Genomic DNA, 17,220 nt, shown 5'->3' on the forward strand with positions numbered 1-17,220 from the left:
AATTAGGAACTTGCTAAATACGTACAAACACATGTGCACACACATACACATACACCTAGGTAAAATAAAATGCAGTTTCAGTTAAGGAGCAATTAAAATGATTCATGGCATTTAAGTGTCTTATTATTGCTATTATTATTATTATTTTTAAAAAGCTTGTCACTACAATACATTATCTTCATACATTTTGGTCATTGCACAGTGGGAAGTTCATCTGATCATAAACTTAGAGAATATTAGGCTTAGAAGGGACTATCTAGTTAATCCTGTTTAACCACGCTATAATACTTGAATCCACATGAAAATATCCCTGCCAAGTGGTCACTGTTTGCATAGTTGTACATCTTCAGTAAAAAAGAAAATAAAAGATACTCTACAAACACAGACTATTACTCGTAAGACATTTATTAGCAATATTATTACAATTGTTTCTAAAATCCATTATTATTTCAGCAGTGAAGAGGCAAATACCAGAGTAACCTCAGTCAGATGATTACGGATAGGTCAAAATAAAATTATAAGAAATACTGACTGTAAAACTGCTACAGAGTACACAATATGTTAAAACATGATGGAGAGGCTACACACACAGGCAACGTTTTATGTCATTAAAAAAAATCACTGAAAATCTAAAAATGATGTTTGCATTTAAGCGTATATTAGAAAAGTCTTATTTTTAAAGTTAATACCGTATCATTCTTCTAAAAAAATTATCATCTGTAAGATGCAGATTTGTATTGTTTATATCAAACGATATTTGCATTTATGTAAATATAATTTAAGACAGTTAAATATAAATTCGTGTTTATCTTCATATAAAAATATATATAAAAATAGAGTATTTAAAGGAAGTGGATATTCATACAAAAGAACTGATCAATCAAAATAGGTGTTTTTTTCTTGTACGGTAGTGAAATTGAGGTATTTATATATTTGGTAATTTCAGCCATGTATTGAATTAACCCTCTCAGCTTCCCATCCCACCCAAAAAAGACAAACCTTTAAAATCCATTGTAACTGTGTGATGTTATCTCACAACAAAGCATTTGTATAATAAAGAAATTCACCATTTTGAACCTAAAGAGATAGAAGAGATAGTTCTCACTACTAGAATTAGGTATGTATTATACGTATGCCACAGTTTTAATAAAAATAATAATTTTATGTCTACTCTAAATTTGGATTTGACATAGTTGCCCAGGAAAATCAAAATATAGATACTAGTAACATAATACTATTTGTGGACATATGCAAATGCTCAATGGGAAAAAATACCTATGCATTTGAGAATGCATAATCCTTTGCAAAATATTTACATAAAATGTAATTGTAATTTTCAGTTACATAGGGCTGTAATGGCAAACACAAGATTTAAATAATATCATCAATGAAACATAGTAAAGTAATACAGGAGGCACTAAATTTTGTTGCTTACTTTAAAATTATGTATTTCATTAATTCAGACTGCAGTTACCCGTCCAAGTGCACAGATAGGACAAGAGGGAATGTTTATGAGAAACACAAGAAGTGCAAAGTTAAATATATTGGTGTTTTAACGATAAAATATTTCACTTTATATCTCTCTCATAGAATCTCTTCAAATTCCCTTGTGGAACATTCCTGTTTTTTCCTTTCAGTAATACAATTTAAAAAGTATAGGAAGAACTGTTTTTCATAAGCATTAGATTCACAAAGTCTAAGCCATCATAAACACCACATTTTCTCCTGGTGAAGAATGCAAGCACAACCTCTACTTGCCAGTGGAATGTAATTGGCTTTTCTCCTTTTCAATATTGATGTACCTATAGAGATGGTAAGACAAGACGAAAGACCATTATCTTTTTTCACATAATTCAAGTGTCTGTATTTCTCTTTATTATCACAATGCCATACCTGGCCCACAGTGGTTCTGGTTAATAACTATGCTTCAAGTAACGTTTTTCTAGGTCTATCTTTCACTGTGAAATGGACTCATGTTCAAGGTCACATCTTGAATTCATAAAGCTGTAAGAAGAAGTGTTATCATGATTTAACTGTGTGTGTACTGGTGTGCATGCATGTGCTGGTGTGCACAAGTGTGTGTGGTCAATCTCAAATGTGTGTGATGCGCAGCTCTTGGCTCCTAGAACATTGTCCGGGTGAGTAGCTTGTCTCCAGCTCCAGATTCAGCTCTCCTGCAGGGCGCCTACATAGTCCTTTTATTTACACACATCCTGCTGAGAAGGATTTCAGAACAAACCTGATTTATTGGACCTCTGACATGATATGGAGATCGAAAATTTGTTACAGTGCTCTGTTGTAGTTTGCTTTGATTGCTGAAATATCTTCCCAGGATATGATTTCTTGATCTTTTCATTTTAATAAAGTTATATTCTTTGGATAACTTTGATTTCACTACCTGCAAATGAAGAGCAAGAAAACTGTGAGGCAAAATCAAGAATATCTGATCCTTGCATAACTAACTCTCAAACTTGAACATGCATCTCTGCCACACGGATGTTGCCAAAAGGGCATGAATATGACTTACATAACCAGGAATGGCTCTAACTTACGTTTCAAAAAAGACCAAGGTTAAAATTCAACTTTGTCACTTTTCTTACCTCATTGCAGCTGCCTCCAATGCAATTAAGGAACAGTCTCAGATGATTTATCTGCCACTCTTGTGTGTGTGTGTGTGTGTGTGCATGTGTGTGTGTGTGTTTTCAGGCCAGGCACACTAACATACAGTTTGACATAGCACCACAATAGGAAAGGCACTGGTGTGCCTTTGCCGGGCCACTGATTCAAACATGGTACCCTAAACATGTCATGGCACTCTTCTATAAAATGGCAATTAAAGCTATTTTCAGAGAAAAGAAAAAATTTTTTTCCATTGCAGAAGCTGTTACTTTTAGTGGTTTTGTTGCTCTGGGCACTTGCACTATTAAACTAATAACTTTGTATATTTAGATATATATATGTAGATTTAGTTTTGGACTTTCTTTCTTTCTTTCTTTCTTTCTTTCTTTCTTTCTTTCTTTCTTTCTTTCTTTCTCTTTCTCTCTCTCTCTCTCTCTTTTTCTTTCTTTCTTTCTTTCTCTCTTTCTCTCTCTCTCTCTTTCTTTCTTTCTTTCTTTCTTTCTTTCTTTCTTTCTTTCTTTCTTTCTTTCTTTCTTTCTTTCTTTCTTTCTTTTTTTTTTTGTATAGGAGGCTAAAGTAACTCCACTGGATGCTAATCTGCCATGTTGACTTCTGATTAACCCCAGTCCCAGGAAGGTCTGTAAGATTTCCAGTTTATCTATTGTTCCTTGTGTAAGAGCACACTTACGGTAAATCCTGCCCTTAGGTCAAAACAACTTTGATGTTATCATACTTCAATCTTCCTACACATCCCTCTGAATCACCTTTTTCCAATGGCGTATAAACTCTGAGTCTGGGGTGATAATGGTGCAGGGAACCACCATCGTGTCTTGCTGTCACCTGAGACACAGACAAGGCTTCTGTTTGTAAGTCCCTTTTAAAAGTTCCTTTCTAAGAAAATGGATTTGTTGGCCTCTTTCTTCAGCCTCTCAGCTTCCTGAACTTTTGGGGGTAGGTTTGCATAGATCTGCTTACCACAGAGAACTGTGGTTTTAAGAAGCATCATAAGTTATAAAAGGGTATATAATAAAACAGTTTATTTCCTATTTCTGTTCCGCACCCCAAGCTACTAAATTCCCTCCCCAAATAGATTGTTCATTTCTTGTGATTTCATTCATGGTTACTTTATGAATAGATATACGGACACATCCAAACAAAGAGGCTACATTTGTAATCTACTTGTATATTTTACAAACGTTGTCCTGGTGAAATCATATAATTATCAGCTTTAATTACTGAGTTAATCAAACTCAGGTTGTTAGCACTAGAGAGCAAAAGGGGGACAGAGAGAGAGAGAGATTGGGGGAAAGTTGGGAAGTAGAAAAAGAGAGGAAGGGAAGGAGAAAAAGTACTGGTAAGGATGTTTTGGGTGTCTTTATAATAAATGAATGACACATGGGGGGCTGGCAAGATGGCCAAATAGGAATAGCTCCAGTCTGCAGCTCCCAGTGAGACCAAGGCAGAAGGCAGCTGATTTCTGCATTTCCAACTGAGGTACCCAGTTCATCTCACTGGGACTGGGTAGACAGTGGGTGCAGCCCATGGAGGGAGAGCTGACACAGGGTGAGGTGTCGCCTCACCAGGGAAGTGCAAGGGTTGGGGAACTCCCTCCCCTAGCCAAGGGAAGCCATGAGAGACTGTGCCATGAGGGATGGTGCTATCTGACCCAGATACTACGCTTTTCCCACAATCTTCGCAACCCACTGACCAGGAGATTCTCTTGGGTGCCTACGCCACCAGGGCCCTGAGTTTCAAGCACAAAATGGGGCAGCCATTTGGGCAGACTCTGAGCTAGCTGCAGGAGGTTTTGTTTCATACCCCAGTGGTGCCTGGAACACCAGTAAGACAGAACCATTCACTCCCCTGGAAATGGGGCTAAAGTCAGGGAGCCAAGTGGTCTTGCTTAGTGGATCCCACCCCATGGAGCCCAACAAGCTAAGATCCACTGGCTTGAAATTCTTGCTGCCAACACTGTAGCCTGAAGTTGACCTGGGTCACTCGAGCTTGGTGGGGGTAGGGGCGTCTACCATTACTGGGGCTTGAGTAGGCAGTTTTCCCCTCACAGTGTAAACAAAGCTGCTGGGAATTTTGAATTGGGTGCAGAACCCACCACAGTGCCAGGCTGCTTCTCTAGATTCCTCCTCTGTGGGCAGGGCATCTCTGAAAGAAAGGCAACAGCCCCCATCAGGGGCTTATAGATAAAACTCTCCTCTCCCTGGGACAGAGCACCTGGGGGAAGGAGCGGCTGTGGGCACAGCTTCAGCAGACTTAAACATTCCTGCTTGCTAGCTCTGAAGAGAGCAGAGGATCTCCCAGCACAGCACTAGAACTCTGCTAAGGGACAGACTGCCTCCTCAAGTTGGTTCCTGACTCCCGTGCCTCCTGACTGGGAGAGAGATCCCAGCAGGTGTTGACAGACACCTCATACAGGAGAGCTTCAGCTGGCATCTGGCAGGTGCCCAGGTGCCCCTATGGAATGAAGGTTCTAGAGGAAGGAGCAGGCAGCAATCTTTGCTGTTCTGCAACCTCTGGTGGTGATACCCAGGCAAACAGGGTCTGGAGTGGACCTCCAGCAAACTCCAGCAGACCTGCAGAAGAGGGGCCTGACTGTTAGAAGGAAAACTAACAAACAGAAAGGAATAGCATCAACATCAACAAAAAGGACGCCCACATAAAAACCCCATCCGAAGGTCACCAACATCAAAGACCAAAGGTAGATAAATCCATCAAGATGAGGAAAAACCAGCACAAAAAGGCTGAAAATTCCAAAAACCAGAATGCCTCTCCTCCTCCAAAGGATCACAGCTCCGTGCCAGCAAGGGAACAAAACTGGATGGAGAATCAGTTTGAGGATTGACAGAAATAGGCTTCAGAAGGTGGGTAATGACGGACTCTTCCAAGCTAAAGGAGCTTGTTCTAACCCAATGCAAGGAAGTTAGTAACCTTGATAAAAGGTTACAGGAACTGCTAACTAAAATAACAAGTTTAGAGAAGAACATAAATGACCTGATGGAGCTTGAAAACACAGCATGAGAACTTTGGGAAGCATACACAGGTATCAATAATTGAATCGATCAAGCAGAAGAAAGGATATCAGAGATTGAAGAACAACTTAATGAAATAAAGCATGAAGACAAGATTAGAGAAAAAAGAATGAAAGGAAAAGAAAAGGAATGAACAAAGCCTCCAAGAAATATGGGACTATGTGAAAAGACCAAGCCTACGTTTGATTGATGTACCTGAAAGTGATGGGGAGAATGGAACCAAGTTGGAAAATACTCTTCAGGATATTTTTCAGGAGAACTTCCCCAGCTGGACGTGGTGGCTCATGCCTGTAATCCCAGCACTTTGGGAGGCTGAGGCAGGCGGATCATGAAGTCAGGGGATGGCGACCATTCTGGCTAACACGATGAAACCTCGTCTCACTAAAAATACAAAAAATTATCTGGGCATGGTGGTGGGTGCCTGTGGTCCTAGCTACTAGGGAGGCTGAGGCAGGAGAATCGTGTGAACCTGGCCTGGGAGGTGGAGCTTGCAGTGAGCCGAGGTTGTACCACTGCACTCCAGCCTGGGTGACAGAGCAAGACTCCGTTTCAAAAAAAAAAAAAAAAAGAAAAGGAATGAATGAAGCCTCCAAGAAATATGGGACTATGTGAAAAGATCAAGCCTACGTTTGATTGCTGTACCTGAAAGTGATAGGGAGAATGGAATAAAGTTGGAAAACACTCTTCAGGATATTATGCAGGAGAACTTCCCCAACCTAGCAAGGCAGTCCAACATTCAAATTCAGGAAATACAGAGAACACCACAAAGATACTCTTCGAGAAGAGCAACCCCAAGACACATAATCGTTAGATTTACCAAGTTTGAAATGAAGGAAAAAATGCAGCCAGAGAGAAAGGTCAGGTTTCCCACAAAGGGAAGCATCAGACTAACAGTGGACCTCTGCAGAAGCCCTACAAGTCAGAAGAGAGTGGGGGCCAATATTCAATATTCTTAAAGAAAATCAGAATTTCATAGCCAAACTAAGCTTTATAAGTGAAGGAGAAATAAAATCCTTTATAGACAAGCAAATGCTGAGGGATTTTGTCACCACCAGGCCTGCCTTACAAGAGCTCCTGAAGGAAGCACTAAATATTAAAAGGAAAAACCGGTACCAGGCACTGCAAAAACATACCAAATTGTAAAGACCATTGACACTACGAAGAAACTGCATCAACTAATGGGCAAAATAACCAGCTAGCCTCATAATGACAGGATCAACTTCACACACAACAATATTAACCTTAAGTGTAAATGGGCTAAATGCCCCAATTAAAAGGCATAGACTGGCAAATTGGATAGTCAAGACCCATTGGTGTGCTGTATTCAAAAGCCCATCTCACATGCAAAGACACACATAGACTCAAAATAAAGGGATGGAGGAATATTTACCAAGCAAATGGAAACAAACAAACAAACAAACACCAGGAGTTGCAATCCTAGTCTCTGATAAAACAGACTTTAAGCTAACAAAGATCAAAGGAGATAAAGAAAGAAGGGTATAGGTATACCCTTATACATAATGGTATAGGGATCAATGCAACAAGAAGAGCTAACGATCGTAAATATATGCACCCAATACAGGAGCGCCTAGATTCATAAAGAAAGTTCTTTGAGACCTGCAAAGAGACTCCATTCCCACACAATAATAGTGGGAGACTTTAACACCCCACTGTCAATATTAGACAGATCAACGAGACAGAAAATTAACAAGGATATTCAGGACTTGAACTCAGCTCTGGACCACGCGGACCTAACAGACATCTACAGAACTCTCCATCCCAAATCAACAGAATATACATTCTTCTCATCACCACATGGCACTTATTCTAAAATTGACCACATAATTGGAAATAAAACGCTCCTCAGCAAATGCAAAAGAACAAAAATCATAACAAACAGTCTCTCAGACCACAGTGCAATCAAATTAGAACTCAGGATTAAGAAACTAACTCAAAATCGTACAACTATATGGAAACTGAACAACCTGCTCCTGAATGACTCCTGGGTAAATAATGAAATTAAGGCAGAAATAAATAACTTCTTTGAAACCAGTGGGAACCAAGACACAACATACCAGAATTTCTAGGACACAACTAAAGCAGTGTTTAAAGGGAAATTTATAGTACCAAATGCCCACGTGAGAAAGTGGGAAAGATCTAAAATTGACAACCTAATGTCACAATTAAAAGAACTAGGGAAGCAAGAGCAAACCAATTCAAAAGCTAGCTGAAGACAAGAAATAACTAAGATCAGAGCAGAACCGAAGGAGATAGAGACATGAAAAACCCTTAAAAAAATCAGTGAATCCAGGAGGTGGTTTTTTGAAAAGATTAGCAAAATAGATAGACCTCTAGCCAGACTAATAAAGAATAAAAGAGAGAAGAATCAAATAGACACAATGAAAAATGATAAAGGGGATATCACCACTGATCCCACAGGAATACAAACTACCATCAGAGAATACTATAAACACCTCTACGCAAATAAACTATAAAATCTAGAAGAAATAGATAAATTCCTGGACACATACACCCTCCCAAGACTAAGCCAGGAAGAAGTCAAATAGATCAATAACAAGTTCGGGAATTGAGGCAGTAATTAATAGCCTACCAACCAAAAAAAAAAACCCCAGGACCAGAAGGATTCACAGTCGAATTCTGCCAAAGGTACAAAGAGGAGCTGGTACCATTCCTTCTGAAACTATTGCAAACAATGGAAAAAGAGGAACCCCTCCCTAACTCATTTTATGAAGCCAGCATCATCCTGATATCAAAACCTGGCAGAGACACAACAACAACAAAAAAGAAAATTTCAAGCCAATATCCCTGATGAACGTCGATGCGAAAATACTCAATAAAATACTGGCAAACCAAATACAGCAGCACATTAAAAAGCTTATCCACCACAATTGAGTCGGCTCCATCCCTGCGATGCAAGATGGGTTCAACATATGCAAATCAATAAATGTAATCTATCACATAAACAGAACCAATGACAAAAACCACATGATTATCTCAATAGATGCAGAAAAGGCCTTTGATAAAATTCAACACCTGTCATGCTAAAAACACTGTATAAACTAGGCATTGATGGAATGTATCTCAAAATAATAAGAACTATTTATGACAAACCCACAGCCAATATCATACTGAATGGGCAAAAGCTAGAAGCATTCCCTTTGAAAACTGGCACAAGACAAAGATGCCCTCTCTCACCACTCTTATTCAACATAGTACTGGATGTTCTGGCCAGGGCAATCAAGCGAGAGAAAGAAATAAAGTGTATTCACAAATAGGAAGAGAGGAAGTCAAATTGTCACTGTTTGCAGATGACATGATTGTATATCTAGAAAACCCCATCATCTCAGCCCAAAACTCCTTGAACTCATAAGCAACTTCAGCAGTCTCTGGATACAAAATCAATGTGCAAAAATCACAAGCATTCCTATACACCAATTATAGACAAACAGAGCACTAAATCATGAGTGAACTCCCATTCACAATTGCTACAAAGAGAACAAAATACCTAGGAATACAACTTACAAGGGATGTGAAGACCTCTTCAAGGAGAACTACAAACCATTGCCCAAGGAAATAAGACAGGACACAAACAAATGGAAAAACATTCCATGCTTATGGATAGGAAGAACCAATATTGTGAAAATGGCCATATTGCCCAAAGTAATTCATAGATTCACTACTATTCCTATCAAGCTACCATTGACTTTCTTCACAGAATTAGAAAAAACTACTTTAAATTTCATATGAAACCAAAAAAGAGCCTATATAGCTAAGACAATCCTAAGCAAATGAACAAAGCTGGAGGCATCACACTACCTGACTCCAAACTATACTACAAGGCTACAGTAACCAAAACAGCATGGTACTGGTACCAAAACAAATATATAGACCAATGGAACAGAACAGAGGCCTCAGAAATAACACCACACATCTACAACCATCTGATCTTTAACAAACCTGACAAAAACAAGCAATGGTAAAAGGATTCTTTATTTCATAAATGGTGTTGGGAAAACTGGCTAGCCATATGCGGAAAACTGAAACTGGACCCCTTCCTTACACCTTATACAAGAATTAACACAAGATGGATTAAAAATTTAAACATAAGACCTAAAACCATAAAAACTCTAGAAGAAAATCTAGGTAATACCATTCAGGACATAGGCATGGGCAAAGACTTCATGACTAAAACACCAAAAGCAATGGCACCAAAAGCCAAAATAGACAAATGGGATCTAATTAAATAAAAGAGCTTCTGCACAGCCAAAGAAACTATCATCAGAGTGAAGAGGCGACCTACAGAATAGGAGTAAATTTTTGCAATCGACCCATCTGACAAAGGGCTAAATCCAGAGTCTACGAGGAACTTAAACAAATTTACAAGAACAAAACAATCCCATCAAAAAGTGGGTGAAGGATATGAACAAACACTTCTCAAAAGAAGACATTTATGTGGCCAACAAACATATGAAAAAAAGCTCATTATCACTGGTCATTAGAGAAATGCAGATGGAAACTACAATGAGATACCATCTCATGCCAGTTGGAATGGCAATCATTAAAACATCAGGAAGCAACAGATGCTGGAGAGGATGTGGAGAAATAGGAACACTTTTATTCTGTTGGTGGGAGTGTAAATTATTTCAACCATTGTGGAAGACAGTGAGGTGATTCCTCAAGGATCTAGAACTAGAAATACCATTTGACCTAGTAATCTCATTACTGAGTATATACCCAAAGGATTATAAATCATTCTACTATAAAGACACATGCACACATATGTTTATTGCACCACTATTCACAATAGCAAAGACTTGGAACCAACCAAAATGCCCATCAATGTTAGACTGGATAAGGAAAACGTGGCACATATACACCATGGAATACTATGCAGCCATAAAAAAGAATGAGTTTCATGTGCTTTGCAGCAACATGGATGAAGCTGGCAACCATCATTCTTAGCAAACTAACACAGGAACAGAAAACCAAACACCTCATGCTCTCACTCATAAGTGGGAGCTGAACAATGAGAACGTATGGGCACAGGGAGGGGAGCATCACACACTGGGGCCTGTCAGGAGTTTGGGGGGAAGTGGAGGGATAGCATTAGGAGAAATACCTAATGTAGATGATGGGTTAATGGGTGCAGCAAACCACCATGGCACATGTATACCTATGTAACAAACTTGCAAGTTCTGCATATGTATACCAGAACTTAAAAGTATAATAAAAATAAAATAAAATAATAACAAATTATGAATTTCATCACTTTAATTATAACATACTTTTTCTGTCACTATTTGGACATATAAACTAGTATCAATGACTAATGAAAGTAATTCTAGCTTACGCAGTTTTTAAAAAATTGTTTTGAGTTATACATAATAATTTAGGTACATATTTTTTCATCTCATATAAGGTATTGCAATGAAAATGGTTCCATGTAAACAAAATTGAATATTTTTTAAGAAATCTCATGATATCTATTTGGAAGAGAAATAGTTTTAGTTACATTGCAAATGAACTTGAACCATTTCTTAAAAGTTATTTGAATAGAAAATATGTAAAGATCTATACCAAAATATTAACAGTAGTGGCCTTTTGGTAGAGGAATATAGGACATTTTTAACGTATTCTTGTAACTGTTGGCTTGATTTTCTTCTTTTAGTGTAATACAATGAATGTGCATTATTTTGTAATGATAAAATTGTGAAACTATTCAAATTTGAAGAAAAAAATGAAACAATAATATGTTTTAAGACCAGTTATACTCTGCTGACCACAAAGAGGTGTTTTCCTGTAGCTATGGAAGGTTTGGCTTTGTCTTGATCAGGCCCTCACATCAGGTAACTCTTAAGAAATCCAGTGAAATCAGGAGGTTGTAGTGAGGAATCCCTGTGGATTGTAATTTAGAGCTCAGTTTGCAGTCAACCACTGATTAATAATCTAGGTCCTGGGGTCAAAAGTTTCTACTGTGTACAGCTCTTTCCACCCTTATTTGGTTATATGGTAACTCTAAATATGATAGGCAGGAGAGGTACATCAATGTTTTCCTGAAAGTTTTGTCAATTTTAGAGGAGGTTTGTACTCACAGCAAGATTAGTGAACAGTCTTCAGGAAGTTTATTTAAGAAAACATTTAAGCATAAATATCACATTCGACCTTGACATAATATTTTTCCAATGTTCTGAAGCCAAAATAAGGTTAATTTTGTTTATACGATTTTATCTAGAGTTCCGGCTTTTGCAAGTGCCTGATGGTCTGCATACTAATTACATGCAAAGTAGAAAAGGGTCCATCCCAGTGAAAAAGGTTATAGTTCTTTAAACATTATTTTAATATTTGTGTGATTTTAGGGTTGAATTTAAAGCTGCATTACAGACATTGGATAATGCTGGTGTAGATGCTTACAACAATCTTAAATGTGATCCATAAACGGGATATACAAAAATATAGATCTCCAGTGTATCTGCTGAAGCATATGGCTTCCATTTGGGAGTAGTGTCAGTATTCTGACAAATCTCGATGGGAAGGTTGATATTTCTATTTTTAGAGATCACTAAATTGATGTCTGAGAAAGGAGATCAGGATGATAGGGCCTCTTGTAGCTTCTGAGGACCAGGCTAATGCCTTCTACAGGGCCAGTGCTCCCATATGTTCTTCAAGATAGAACTTTTCATGCCCAGGCCAGTGACTGGCCCAACACTTAATTCACTTGGTTTCCCTTGGAAACTATTTTGTAGAAAATAATCAAAGATGATGTTTCCTAATCCCTTTGTTAAGTCATTAGCATCCTGATACTATAAAGAATTAGTTCAATTTTGATTTGTAAAAATTCCTTTGCCATTGTGAATTGAATCCAGGAGCATTAAAAACATCTGACAGTATTTTATGCTGCATCACTAGCCCATACAATTTATTTCAGGAATGCAAAATGTTTCAATATTATGAAATATTTCATTACAGAAAATTACCAAACAATTATATGTAACTGTATGATTGTTTACCCTGAAAATCCAAGGAATATACTGAAAAATAATTAGATATTATAAAGTTAACATTTGAAAATTGTATAACTTTTCTGTAGTCTATAAATAATTAGTAAGAAATATATTAGAAGAAAGATCCCATTACAATACTGAAACAACTTCACTAAATTCAACAATGATATATAGGATGCAGGTGAAAAATATATCAAAAGTTTAATGAGTCATTAAAAAGCACATGAACAAATGCAGACATGTCATGTCAAATCTTCCCAAGTTAATTAAAATGCTATTCCAATTGTAATCACAGAAGAATTTGGGGAAAACATGAAAAAAAAATTCTAAAATACATCTTAAAGAATAAATGTAGGAAAATAGTTAAGACCATCTGAAAGGAAAAAAAAAGTGATTAAGAGGAGACTTTCAATGCCAGGTATTCATTAATCACTATGAATAGAGTCTACAAGCATGACTCATTATGATTTGAATCTACCATCAGCTGACTGAAGGAGTGCTAGTGGTCACAAACTTGGTGCTTCTTCTCTGGTTTCTGATGCCTTCCCTGGCTGTTATACCTCTCAGTTTTCCTTTGGAAACCTCTTTTCCATGGTAAACAAAGTCTCTTAGAGAGTCACCATTGTCGCTGAAGGTTTCCTTGGTTTCATTGCCAAAATTTAAATGTTGCTTCTCCAGGAAGACACCACAACCCTCTTGTGTATGTGTGTGTGAATGTGTGTGTGTGTGTGTGTCTGTGTGTGTGTGGCAGCAGAAGGTAGGGGGTATAAAAGGGTGGCACTGATGGTGGTGCTACTTGTCCTACCATGGTTAATGATCTTTAAATCCCAGATGATATGGTTAGGCTTTGTGTCCCCACTCAAATCTCATCTTGAATTGTAATCTCCATAATCCCCATGTGTCAAGGGAGAGACGAGGTAGAGGTAATTGAATCGGGGAGGTGGTTTCCTCCATGCTGTTTTCATAATAGTGAGTGAGTTCACATGGGATTTAATAATTTCATAAGGGGCTCTTCCTCCTTCACTTGGCACTTCTCCTTCCTGCCAACTTGTGAAGAAGGTGCCTGCTTCCCCTTTGCCTTCTGCCACGATCATAAGTTTCCTGAGGTTTCCAAGTTTCTGAGCCCTCCAAGTCTCTAGGAAGTTCCAAACATTTTCCCATCTTCTTCTGAGCCCTCCCAACAGTTCAGCTATGCTGAACTGTGAGTCAATTAAACCTCTTTCCTTTATAAATTATGCAGTCTCAGGAAGCCCTTTATAGCAGTATGAAAATGGACTAATACACCAGGTGTAGTTAATTTTCTCTGAACATCTACTGCTACTTCAAGGACACCACTTTTCCATCTGCAGCCTTTATTCCTGTTATTTGGGGACTCATGTTATCCAGTGATAACTTGTTCTAACATCTCTCCAATGCTGCCATCCACCAACTTCTTGAGCACATGTGTAATCCTGTTATCATCCTAGATATTAACTGGATTTTTAAAAATCAAATTTGATCAGCCATTAACCTTATAATCCTTCAGAATCTCCCAGGGGTAGGAGAAAGCATGCCAGTGGAAAAGTAGTGTGTCTTCTAGGAGGATCCCAGGTTTGGACTGAGGGATTCAGTAATACATGGGCCTGTGTAATGCACTGACAGGCAAGGCATTCCTGCCAGGCTTATTTATGAGACTGAGGAAACCCTGGGGAAAGAACCTTGAGGCTGTGTCTTCTACTTTCAGATGCAACTTGGCATGTCTCACCTCTACAAAGATGAGTGATATGATTTGGCCATGCCCCACCCAAATCTCATAATGAATTGTAGTTCCTGTAATCCCCACATGTCATGAGAGGGACCTGGTGGGAGGAAACTGAATCATGGGGACAGTTACCTCCACGCTGTTATCACAATAGTGAGTGAGTTCTCAGGAGATATGATGGTTTTATGAGGAGCTTTCCCCCACTTCACCATGCACTTCTCCTTGCTGCCACCATGTGAAGAAAGACATGTTTGCTTCCTTTCCACTATGATTATAAGTTTCCTGAGGCTTCCCCAGCCATGCTGAACTGTGAGTCAATTAAATCTCTTTCCTTTATAAATTACCCAGTCTCACATATGTCCTCATAGCAGTGTGAGACAGACTATTATAGTAAATTGGTACCTAGTAGTGGGGGACTGCTGTAAAGATACCCAAAATGTGAAAGTAATCTTGGAACTGGCTAACAGGCAGAGGTTGGAACAGTTTGGAGGGCTCAGAAGAAGATAGGAAAATGTTTGGAACTTCCTAGAGACTTGGAGGGCTCAGAAGACAAAGATGTGGGAAAGTTTGGAACTTCCTAGAGACTTGTTGAATGGCTTTGACCAAAACGCTGACAGTGATATGGATGATAAAGTCTGAGCTGAGGTGGTCTGAGGGAGATGAGGAACTTGTTGGGAACTGGAGCAAAGGTGGCTCTTGTTATACTTTAGCAAAGAGACTGGTGGCATTTTGCCCCTGCCCTAGAGATCTGTGGAACTTTGAATTTGAGAAAGATGATTTAGGATCTGGCAGAAGAAATTTCTAGCCAGCAAGTGTTCAAGAGGAAGCAGAGCTTAAAAGTTGAGACAATTTGCAGCTGATGATGATGTGACAGAAAAGAAAAACACATTTTAGGGGATAAATTTAAGCCAGCTGCAGAAATTTGAGTAAGTAACGAGGAGCCAGGTGTTAATCACCAAGACAATGGGGAAAATGTCTCCAGGGCATGTCAGAGACCTTCATGTCAATCCCTCCCATCACAGGTCTGGAGGACTAGGAGGGAAAAATGATTTAGTGGGTCAGGCCTAAGGCCCCATGCTCTGTGTAGCCTCAGGACATAGTGCCCTGTGTTCCAGCTGCTTCAGCTCCAGCTGTGGCCAAAAGAGGCAAATATACTGCTCAGGCCATTACTTTAGAGAGTGCAAGCCCCAAGCCTTGGCAGCTTCCAAATGGTGTTGGGCCTGCAGGTGTGCCGAAGACTAGAATTTAGGTTTGGGAACCTCCACCTAGATTTCAGAGGATGTATGCAACGCCTGGATGTTCAGGCAGAAGTTTGCTGCAGGGGCAGAAGCTTCATGGAGAACCTCTGCTAGGACAGTGCAGAAGGGAAATGTGGGGTCAGAGCCCCCACACAGAGTTCCCACTGGGGCACTGCTGAATGGAGCTGTGAGAAGAGGGGCACTGTCCTCCAAACCCCAGAATGGTAGATCCACCAACAGCTTGCACTGTATGCCTAGAAAAGCCAAAGGTACCCAATGCCATTCTGTGAAAGCAGCTGGGAGGGAGGCTGTACCCTGCGAAGCCACAGGGGAGCTACCCAAGGCTGTGGGAGACCACCTCTTGCATCAGCATGACTTGAATGTGAGACCTGGAGTGAAAGGAGATCATTTTGTAACTTTAAGGTTTAATGATTGCCCCACTGGATTTTGGATTTGAATGGGGCCTCTAGCCCCTTTATTTTGGCCAATTTCTTTCCCTTTGGAATGGGTGTATTTACCCAATGTCTGTACCCCCATTTTATCTAGGTAGTAACTAACTTGCTTTTGGTTTTGCAGGCTCATCGGTGGAAGAGACTTACCTTGTCTCAGATGAGACTTTAGACTTCGACTTTTGGGTTAATGCTAGAATTAGCTAAGACTTTGGGGGACTGTTGGAAAGGCATGGTTGTGTTTTGAAATGTGAGGACATGAGATTTGGAGAGGGGCCAGGGGCAGAATGATATGGTTTGGCTGTGTCCCCACCCAAATCTCAGCTTGAGTTTTAGTTCCCATAATCCCCATGTGTTACGAGAGGGACCTGGTGGGAGATATTAATAATGGTTATCTCTATGATGTTCTGATGATAGTGAACGAGTTCTCATAAGATCTGATGCTTTTATAAGGGACTTTTCCCTCACTTCACTCTGTACTTCTCTTTGCAGCCACCATGTAAAGAAGGATGTGTTTGCTTCCCCTTTTGCCAGAGTTGTAAGTTTCTTGAGTCTTCCCCAGCCATGCTGAACTGTGCGTCAATTAAACCTTTTTCCTTTATAAATTACCCAGTCTCGGGTATGTGCTTATAGCAGCATGAGAACAGACTAATACAGTGAGATTAACTGAGTCCTATGATACTGTGAGCAACTATAAGTAAATGCTGAAAAATGTGTTTCACTAAACAGTATAACTCACTGGAGCCCAAGCTTTGGAAACCCACCAACTGAGAATACACAAAGGGACAAAGAAAGGCTCTGCACAGACAATTGTGCAGATTTGGGACTATGAGGGCATGCATCAGGCAGAGCCATGGGAGACAGTCACCATGGTTAGTGCCTGGGATGGCTGCAGCATGTGTGCTCTTAGACAGGCAACAAGAAATCAGACGTGGCAGTGTGTGCTAGAACAGCTCTGAGCCCATGGGAGTGGGCTTGTCCCAGAGCTCCTGTTTGGGAGGACCTATAATATTTACACAGAGTTAAAGTTAAAGTTCCAACATGAGCAGATGAGGAACAGAGTCTGGGTAAAGAGGGTCATGTATGTTGTATTTAAGGTGTCTGTAT

General features: G+C 39.4%; 1 protein-coding gene across 6 annotated transcripts in view; it reads right to left on the reverse strand.

Annotated features, from left to right (window-relative positions):
- Window positions 1-389: 389 nt before the first annotated feature.
- The window catches only part of LOC105475315 (cadherin like and PC-esterase domain containing 1), a 311,154-nt gene continuing 294,323 nt past the window's right edge, over window positions 390-17,220 (reverse strand). For 4 of the 6 annotated variants that reach the window (XM_011730473.3, XM_011730510.3, XM_011730468.2 and 1 more), the window contains one exon: window positions 390-2,398. In XM_011730473.3, coding sequence (XP_011728775.2) covers window positions 2,186-2,398 — 213 coding nt within the window. In that variant the 3' untranslated portion in view covers window positions 390-2,185. Of the gene's footprint in view, window positions 2,399-3,307; window positions 3,460-17,220 lie in introns of those variants that run through there. The other 2 variants (XM_011730493.3, XM_011730503.3) reach the window with 2 other exon arrangements.

Source organism: Macaca nemestrina, chromosome 4 (genome assembly GCF_043159975.1).
Source record: "Macaca nemestrina isolate mMacNem1 chromosome 4, mMacNem.hap1, whole genome shotgun sequence".
Lineage (NCBI taxonomy): Eukaryota > Metazoa > Chordata > Mammalia > Primates > Cercopithecidae > Macaca > Macaca nemestrina.